Source organism: Cebus imitator, unplaced genomic scaffold, assembly GCF_001604975.1.
Source record: "Cebus imitator isolate Cc_AM_T3 unplaced genomic scaffold, Cebus_imitator-1.0 Scaffold461, whole genome shotgun sequence".
NCBI classification, from domain to species: Eukaryota; Metazoa; Chordata; class Mammalia; order Primates; family Cebidae; genus Cebus; species Cebus imitator.
Window position 1 is genome coordinate 546,017 of NW_016107776.1, and position 10,001 is coordinate 556,017.

Here is a 10,001-nt window from a genome sequence, read left to right on the forward strand (position 1 = left end):
TTACTCCTTGCTTTTACTTTCAACTTGTCCTGACCTCTTGATATTGAAAAAGCATCTTCGGCAGACAGTTGTGTCTTGCTTTGTATGTTTTCTGACAGTCTCTGCCTTTTAATCGGCTTATTTGGTCTGTTTGCATTCACTGTAATGACTGGCCTGTCTGAGATGAAGTCTAACATCTCTACCTGTGTTCCACTTGTCACTTGCATTTTTGCCCACTTTTCCTCCTTCCCTACCTTCTTTTGTGGTAATCAAATATTTATTTTTTAGTGTTCTGTTTTGTCTCCTCTCTTGGCTTCCTAGCTAGACCTCTTGCCGCTTCTGTTCCTGAGTGGCTGCACTCCAGGAACGTGTACCTTCTCCAGGTCTCCTCCGAGTCAGCGCTGTTCATGTCCCGCCTCACAGGCAGGATGACCGCGTGCTGGGGCAATCCCTTCTACCCATACGTTTAGTCTTCTGCGACTGACCTGCTTGGCATCTACACATATTAGAAACTGCACCTTGCAATATTAGTTTTCCTTTTCTTTGGGACAAGGTCTTGCTCTGTCACCCAGGCTGGGGTGCAGTGGTACAATCACAGCTCACTGCACCCTCAGACTCCCGTCTCCGCCTCCGAGTAGCTGGGACTACAGGTATGTACCACCATGCCTGGCTAATATTTTGTAGAAATAGGGTCTCACTATGTTGCCCAGGCTGGCCTTGAACTCCCAAATTCAAGCAATCCCAAGTGCTGGGATTACAGGAATGAGCCACTGCATCTGGTCAGTTTTCCTTTAAATCATCAGTGTTTTATTGTTGTTGTTGTTGTTTTTAACTTATAAGAAATTAAAAGCATAGCATTTTGTATTTACTCACCCTGTAGACCCAATTATCTTCTTACATTTTTTGTAGTGCAAATCTGCTGGCAAAAAAAAATCTCTAGCTTTTGTTTATTTAAAAAAATGTCTTGGCCAGGCGCAGTGGCTCACGCCTGTAATCCCAGCACTTTGAGAAGCCGAGGTGGGCGGATCACAAGGTCAAGAGATTGAGACCATCCTGGCCAACGTGGTGAAACCCCATTCTCTATTAAAAATACAAAATTTAGCCAGGCATGGAGGCGTGTGCCTGTAGTTCCAGCTACTTAGGAGGCTGAGTCAGGAGAATCGCTTGAACCCGGGAGGTGGAGGTTGCAGTGAACGAAGATTGTACCACTGCACTCCAGCTTGGCGACAAAGCAAGACTCCATCTCAAAAAAAAAATGTCTTTATCATCCTCCTTTTTAAAGAATCCTGGCTATGGAATTTAGGAATGATCGTTTTATTTCTTCATGCCCTGTGAAGATGTTTTTCCATTGTTTCTGGCGAGAACTCATGATGTCCTATCATTCCCATGCATGTAATGTGTCTTGCTTCATGGCTCCTTTCAAGATTTTCTTTTTAACCTGTGGTTTTCAGTAGTTTGACTATCATGTGCCTTGATAGATATTATTATATTATCCTGATCGGTTTCTGCTGAGCTTTTCATCTGTATATTCGTGTTTCTCATTAAAATTGGGAACTATCCAGCCACTGTTTTTTCTTGAACACTTTCACTTTCTCCTCCTTCTGAGGCTTCTGTGATTTACACAGTTTGATAGCATCCGTGGCTCCCTGAGGCTCTGTTTGTTTTGGTTCAGTCATTTTTCTCTCTCCTCTTCAGATTGGGCAATGTCTGTTGATCTGTCTTCTAGTTCACTGACTTTAAAAACAAATTTTTAAAAAAATTTTTAGATTAAGCCTATTCTATAAATTTTTCATTTCAGTATTGGGCTTTCCAGTTCTCTATTTTCTATTATGATTCTTTTATATAATTTCCATTTCTCTGCTAATAGCTCCTATTTGCTCACTCAAGACAATTGTTTTGGTAATTATTTGAATACTTTTTCCTTTCATTTTTCTGAATACATTTAAGTCCTTTCTTTAAAGTCTTTGTATGTTCAACATCTCTGCCATTTTGGGTCAATTTCTATTGACTGCTTTTTCCCTTGACTATGGGTCATATATTCCTGCTTCTTAGCATGTCTAGTAATTTGCTGTTTGTGTGCCAGACATGGTAAACAATACATGCTGAATCTCTGGGTTCTGTTATTTTGCTCTGAAGAGGGTTTGCCTTCATTCCGGCGTGCAGTTCAGTTACCGACTGTTCACCTTGAAATTGTGCAGGCTTGGCTTTTGGCTTCATTAGGGCAGATCTGTGGAACGTTCATTCCCAGGCTTGTTAAGTGGGGTGCAACTCAACTTCCAGACTCTGCCTCTCTTGCAGACCTTGTCAGGACTTGGTTTCTAGTTTTGTTCTGATAGATCTAGGGTAGGCCATACTCTAAGGCAGAATCCTATTCCTGAGGTGATGTCATTGTCATTCTGGCAGCTCAGCTGGTGTCAGGCTGTCACACAGTCTTTGTACTCAGGCTCACCGGCCCTCTGACACTGTTGACCTCTCGTACTTGTTCCGTTTAACCCTGCAGCTCTGGTAAGCCCTGTGGAGTCCACTGTGAGCATGTGCAGTCCAGCCCTCACACAAGACTCATGGGGACCCCTCACACCACCTTCCGCTCTCTCCGTTCCTTCGCCTTGCCCCACGGATTTCAGACCTCTGGCTGCTGCACATTCTGATCTCTGCCTCCTCGGCTTAATGTGACCACTATGTTCTGCCTGGACTTCATGCCCAAGGCATTGTCCCCAGGCAGAGGCTGTGGGGGCATTTGGGAGGCGGATCTCACCAGCTGCCCTTCTCTGCCTGGTGTTTCCTGCCTGTAAACAGTTGCCTTGTGTATTTTGTCCACTTTTTATGGTTGTTTGCAGCAAGAGGACTAGTCTGGTACCAGTTACTCTATTACAGCCGTTTTCCCTGTTTTTCTTGCTTTATGGATGATCTATCAGTTTATTTGCTAAGCAGATATTTATAGTTATTTTTGGGGGTGGGGGACACAAGATCTTGCTCTGTCACCCAGGCTGGAGTGTGGTGGTGTGATCATAGCCCACTGCAGCCTCAAACTCCTGGGCTTAAGCAATCCTTCCACCTCAGCCTCCCAAATGCACTACAAGTGCATACCAGCATGCCTGGCTAATTAAAAAAATTTTTTTGTAGAGACAGGATCTTTATATGTTGCCCAGGCTGGTCTTGAACTCCTGGGCTCAGGCAGTCCTCCTGCCTTGGCCTCCCAAAGTGCTGGGATTAGATAGCTCTTCATTGGGAATTGTACTCTTTATTATTGTTAAGTATTTTATATAATCTTACCTAATGCTTTGGCCCTGAATTCAAATGTTCCTATTATTCAGATTACCCTGTTCTTCTTGTTTGCATTTTCCCAATATATCTTTTTCAAGAGTTCCTTTGGAATCTCCCTTATACATGGCTCGGATTTGGATTTCGCTTTGAAATTCAGTCATGAAACTAAACTCAAATGATCCTCCAATCTCAGCCTCCCAAGTAGCTGGGACTACATGACCACGCCTGGCTAATTTTAATGTTTTTTAAAGACAGGGTCTCACTCTGTTGCCCAGGCTGGAGTGCAGTGGTGTGATCTTTGCTTCCTACAGCCTCAAGCTCCCAGCCTCAAGCAGTCCTCCTGTCGTAGCCTCCCAAGTAGCTGGGATTATAAGCGTGAGCCACCACACCCAGCCTGTTGAGTCTATTTATATCTTTTTTAAACTTTATTTATTTATTATTTATTTATTTTTTGAGACAGAGTCTAGCTCTGTTGCCAGGCACCAGGCTGGAGTGCAGTGGTGCGATCTCGGCTCACTGCAACCTCCACCTCCCGGGTTCGAGCAATTCTCCTGCCTCAGCCTCCTGAGTAGCTGGGACTACAGGTGCGTGCCACTACGCCCAGCTAATTTTTGTATTTTTTAGTAGAGACGGGGTTTCACCATGTTGGCCAGGATGGTCTCAATCTCTTGACCTCGTGGTCCACCCGCCTTGACCTCCCAAAGTGCTGGGATTACAGGCATGAGCCACCGTGCCTGGCCTCTTTTTTTTACTTTAAACAGATATACAAGGGAAATACTAGGAAGCAAGGGTACCTGCAGTGAGGTGGGAGAGGAGAAGGAAATGATGCTATTTTTGTCTTTACTTACCGTGGGGCGTGGTCAGATAATCTCTCAGGGATGAGGCTGTTATACCTTTGGCCCCAAAGGACAAAAGCCGAGTGAAATCGGTGAACTTAACCACCAACCCATCTCCCTCAGTGCCCCCCCATATTTCCGTTAGTTATATAACCGGTTCCATAGGCGTAATCCCCATATTGTTTTAGACCTAATCCTACAGGTAAGTGGATCCAGCGCTCCCTGCCAGACCGTTTGCTGTGGTCCTCCAGTTGTCTCTTACGAGACTGGAGTTAATCTTCCAGTCCTTCAAGAACAGCTTATGGCTGCAGGATTCTCTGAGTTCTTACATGTTCAGAAATGTTGGCCTGTTGCTTTTATAGTTGAGTGACAGTTTGGCTGGATATAAAATGCTTGGACCTTGCTTTCCTCCTCGGCCTTTGTGGGCATCACTGGATCGTTCCTTGGTGCCATGTGGCTGTGGAGCATTCTGAGGACGGCCTAAACGGTGCCCTCGTCATCAACATGGTCTTTTTGTCTGGCCACCAAAAGGAGTTTTTTAGCTATGAAGTCCAATAATTTTACTAGAGCATATCTTTTTTTTCTTTTGAGACAGGGTCTCACCCTGTCACCCAGGCAGGAGTGCAGTGGTGATGATCTCAGCTCACTGCAGCCTCCATCTCCTGGGTTCAGGTGATCCTCCCACCTCAACCTCCCAACCTTCTGTAATCCCAAGTCGCTGGGATTACAGACACATGCCACCACCCCCAGCTAATTAAAAAAAAAAAAAAAGTATTGTAGAGATGGAGGCCTTGCTGTTTTAGTCAGGCTAGTCTCAAACTCCTGGACTCAAGCAATCCTCCCGCCCCAGCCTCCCAAAGTGCTGGGATTGCAGGCACGAGCCACCATGCCCATCCCATTCTGCTCACTCTCCATTATTCCTGCCCTTTGTGTCCCTCACTGTCCTGTTGGAGTCGTTCTGCTGCTGATTCTCCTTCATTGCTTTTAGTTTTTCTTCCACCTCTCCCCTGAGCTCTGCCAGGTCGGGTTTCCTCCTCTGCGTTCTGCTGCTTTGGGTTCTTGCTTTACAGAGGGGATGTAGGGCCAGAGCTTCATTCATTGCTTTCTTTTGTTAATTTCTGACGGCACTGCTTGCTGACAGTTTCCATTGGCTTCTGCCGAGTGCTGCCATTGCTTTTCCTGTTTCTTCTTCCTTTTTCCTTGTGCTATCTTTGCAAAGATGTGTGATTCTCAGCTGAGGCAGCGTGGCCCCATCAGGAGGTCCTTAGAGAAAAGGGTGCTGATGGAAAGCTCGCAGTGCATGGGGCTGGTGTAGAAGGAAATGGCCCTTGTTTCTTGTCATCATGGTGGCAAAGTCCCTCTATCAGTCAGCGTTTGGGCACAGAGGTACCAAGCGCCCTGCAGCACAGGGGACAGCCTTGTGGAACCAAGAAGTGCCATGACCACAGAGGCAGCGCTAATCCCCCACCCCCCGGCTCCCTGCTTGCCATGGGAGAAGGATGTCAGGGAGGGGTCAGGGCAGGAGGCTTCCTGCTCACCCAGCGCCGAGTGTGGGATGCTTGGCCCAGGAAGAGGCCAGCACCCTGACGGCCCTGTGCACATAGGACCTGCCTGTGTGGCTCCAGGTCTTGTGCAGTGCCCCACCCCCTCTCAGAACCCGGCCAGGGATGTTGCCCCCACCAGGCAAGGTACACTGTGTGGTTCCTGCCGCCTCCAGCGTGTCTCCCCCTCGTCCCCCTCATCCTGCCAGCCCCCTATTGGGTCTTGCTTTTGGCAGCACTTCCAGCCCTGCCGAGGCTGGGGGTTCACATACCTCGTGGCTTTGCTGAAGATGGAGTTTGTGCTTCTCATCCTCATCGGCTTTGGGGTGGTGATGAGGCTCTTCTGGGAGAAGTGCCAGTGTCTGCTGCTGTCAAGCCTGAAACGTGGCCTCTCGCTAGGCGCTAAGGTGCAGTGTCTTCCCGGGGGTGAGGGGCCCGAGGACCCAGCCCCTCTGCAGTTTCTCCTGCAACTGGGACCTCCCTGTCTCTCTGCTGCTCTCTGACTGGGGAGGAGTCGGTCAGAGCAGGTGTGGGAGCAGCAGGGCAGGGCCACAGACCACTCTGAGGGGAGCGCTGGAGTCCCCATCGTAGCCTGAGGAAGAGGGGAGGTCAGCTGGGCAGGAGCGTGTGGCCCTCACGCCCGGGGCCCGTGGACCTACGTCTCTCCTGGTTCCAGCTACAGGTGGGCCGCCAGGGGCAGCACTGCCACGCAGGCCTAAGGAGCAGACTGACGCCCTCCCCACTCCCACAGGTGTGTGGGACTCACCAACTCACCAATCCTGGGATTGCCGAGGTGACGATCCGGCCGGACCGCAAGATCCTGGCCACTGCGGGCTGGGACCACCGTATCCGTGTGTTCCAGTGGAGGAAAATGCAGCCGCTGGCCGTGCTGGCCTTCCACAGTGCCGCCGTGCAGTGTGTGGCCTTCGCCGCCAATGGCTTGCTGGCCGCGGGCTCCAAGGATCAGCGCATCAGCCTCTGGTCACTCTACCCACGTGCATGACTCACCTGCTCCCTTTCCAGGAGACATAGAGGGCGGGCCGTGAGGCGGGCATCAGGCCCCAGCCTCGCCCTGAAACCTCAAGGGCCTCTGAGGACCAGCAAGTCATGGCCCAAGGACCATGGAGTCCCCACTGTCTTCACGGAGTTGGCATTTTTTTGTGTGGAGTGCGTCATCACAGGACGGTGACTCTGGGGGCCAGCTAGCGCCCTGGGCATCTGAGGCCTGCAGGAGACGTTGGCTTGGGCCTGCTGTGTTGCCAGCTGAGGGTATTTTATAATAAATTTCCATTGCCAAGTTGTTGGCTCGAGGCAGGAACTCCCTGAGGAGGCCCTGGTCCCCCACTTAGCATCAGTGCCCTCAGCCCCCACCAGGCAGGACGCTCAGCCCCGCCCTCACCCGTGCTGTTGAATGTCGGGAGATGACAGACCCCAACCACAGCTGCCCGTCCACATGACCCCTCACCCCAAGGAGGCCAGGAGCTCCCAACACACAGATTAAGGCCAGGATCAGGAAGTAAGTGAATTCCCTGGAGAGTGAAGCAGAGAAAGGTGCCCTTGAGGGACAGCGAGGGGGGCTTGCAGCGCGCAGGGCCAGGCCAGGCGTGGAATCCGGGAGGGCACGCCTGCCCAGAGAGGGTGCGGTGGGGAAGGCGGGCAGGGTGCGCCTCCAGGTGAGTGCTGGGCAGAAGGCACAAGGGCAGTGGGGGAGTGTGACGAGCACACGGGCCAAGGCCACAGTCACAGCTGCGGCCGCACACAGGGCGCCCCGCAGGGCACAACACACAAGAACGGGCCTTAGCAGCCAGAGCCCCGCACTGCACTCGGCTGGGCCTGACCTCGCAGGCGTGTCCTCCTAAAAGCGGGTGTTGATTGGGGAAGAGCCGAGACCCTGAATGTGGGAGTGGGGCCCACGGGCAGATCCAAAGAAGCCGGGACCACAAACGCCTGTGTCTGCCCTCATTGCCGGAAGAGACGCTCTACCTGAAGGCCTGGGGCAGCCTCCCTTGAGGCAGCTGCCCTGCAAGGCCCTGCCCATGCTCCTTGGGACCCCCTACCCAGGCTCCTAGTCTTACAGCTAGACTCGAGTCCTGTAAGCCCCCGCGGTGAGGTACAGAGGGTGACCCTGAGAGGGGCACCAGCCTCCTGCAGGACCACGTGGCGTTTCCAGGTTTCCAGGCAGAAATCTGGAGAACATGTGTGGGATGGATCGGAAGGGTGTGGGATCCAGGTGGCCGGAGCGTGGGTGGATCAGGGCAGTTCCTGAAACAGACCCGCCAAACAGAGGGCTGGGTTGGGCGCTGCAGCTTGGGGCCGGGAAGGTGCTGAGTTGGGGGTGGGGGGCTGGATTACAGCCTGAGGGTGCTGCACTGAGTGAAGTGGATGTGGCCAGCCACTGTGGGGTTCCAAGGCCTGGGGATGGGGGTGTCGGTTTTGTCACCGAGACCTGCCCACCCCCACTGTGAGGAACGTGGTTGCTAGGGGGCCTGGTGTCTTCAAGGAGTCCTGTGACCACTCTTCTCTTCAATCAGAGGTACCATGGGGAGCGCTCCACCAAACAGGAATGTCAGTGCTGGCCAGGAAAGTGGCCCCAGGCCCAAGCTTGGAGACTGCCTAGCTCAGGCACTGGCCTGGCCCCATTGGACAAGGGTGACCACCAGGTGCCCAGGACTTTTGGTGGGGGCCTGCTGCTTCTCGAGTGTCCTGTAGCCAGCCACCAGGATGCATGGGGCACTCCCGGAGGGATTTTCACATCACTGAGGTGTCAGGGAGGGGAAGGGTCCTGGGTGCAGGCTGCAGTGGCTGCAGGTGCTGAGGGAGCCGCGCCCTGGGCGCTCTTCACAGGCTGTCACAGTGAGGGAAGATGTCAGGGCAGGCAGAGTGGGAGTTGGCCTTGCCAAAGGCCCCTACTGGGCGCTTCTGCCCCGCTTCAGCTCCCTGTTGAGGGTTCTGGGCCCCTGCCCCTTCCCCTGTTTACGTCTCTGTCATGTTTGGCATCATCACTACAGTTACAAAATTTCCCGGGTCCCACGGCCACGAGGTGTGCATCCCGCATGAGGGACCAGGTGTGTGTGCCAGTGTGAGGTTGGCGAGTGGTGTCGCCTGCTAGCATCTTACCTAGAGGCCATGGAGAGCCGTGGACAGGGATGTACGGACCCTGAGTCATCCCCTGGCCCTTGTGCTTTCAGTCAAAGGCACAAGCAGGGCGGGTGGCAAGCAGCAGCCCCTCGCCTGGCTCTGAGCTGCCTGCCCCAGGCCGTGTGGCGTTGAGTAGTGTCCAGGCACATCTTGTTCCAAATCTCAGTGTGCAGGGGTGGAGTTAGGGGACAGCGTGAGTCCTGCATGCCTGACACAGCCCTCACCCTCCAGCGCACAACGGGGCCAGGTGCCCGCATCTGGGTGGGTGGGCAGGCAGGGGCGCCCTGCCAGGCAGGTCCAGCTTCTGAGGCATTATAGATGTCCTGTGGAGGGTGGGGGCCCCAGACTTTTGTTCACATGGCTGAGCTGCCTGGGAGAGCAGCAGAACCAGGGCTGGGGTCCAAGCTGGCCAAGAGCGGTGCGGCCCTCCTGGTCCTGGTCCTCTTAAGGTGCTCTGTGGTGTCCACAGCAGGGCCACGTGGCTCTGGACAGGCCGACCTTTGTGTTAACAGAACCTGGGTTGTGATGAATCAGTATGCATCTGACCAGCCTCAAAACCTCCACACCAGAAGAAGAAACGGCGTCCCAGCTCCAGACATCCAGCTGGGATGTACCTGGATGTTGGTGTTCTCTTCCTAGCAAACAGCCGCTGCTTGGAGGCTGGCAGAACGCCACCAGAGCCGGCAGCGAAGGCATCAAGTGGGGAGGAGGGGCAGCCCAGAGGCAGCGCACGAGGGTCCGCATGCGGCTCCTGGGACGAACCTGAGAGGTGACTCCTGGCAGCATGGCTGGTCACTGCCGTCACACCCCTGGCCAACCCACCAACTGAGAGCAGCAGGCTTTGTCCCTCGGCCCTTTCGCATCTTCCTCCACAACACTTGGGTGGCAGTGAGGCCTCTCAAGCCAGAGAGAACTTGTGTTTGGAAAGAACGGTGGACATTTCTTGCCATTTTTAGTGCTGATTCAAGTAGGTGTGTTCTACCATCCTGTGTGTTTTGGGCTCTTTGAGTCAGGGTCTCATTCTGTCCCCCAGGCTAGAGTGCAAATCTTGGCTCACTGCAACCTCTGCCTCCCAGGTTCAAGCGATTCTCCTGCCTCAGCCTCCTAAGTAGCTCAGGACCGCCCAAGTAGGTGCATGCCACCATGCCCAGCTAATTTTTTATTTTATTTTTTTATAGAGAAGGAGTCTCACTTTGTTGCCCAGGCTGGTCTCAAACTCCTGTGCTCACGCGATCCTCCTGCT

General features: G+C 52.9%; 1 protein-coding gene across 1 annotated transcript in view; it reads left to right on the forward strand.

Moving 5' to 3' along the window:
* The window catches only part of GNB1L (G protein subunit beta 1 like), a 69,675-nt gene extending 62,754 nt beyond the window's left edge, over positions 1 to 6,921 (forward strand). The window contains exon 8 of the mRNA XM_017512069.2: positions 6,372 to 6,921. Coding sequence (XP_017367558.1) covers positions 6,372 to 6,623 — 252 coding nt within the window. The 3' untranslated portion in view covers positions 6,624 to 6,921. The remainder of the gene's footprint in view (positions 1 to 6,371) is intronic.
* Positions 6,922 to 10,001: the final 3,080 nt, after the last annotated feature.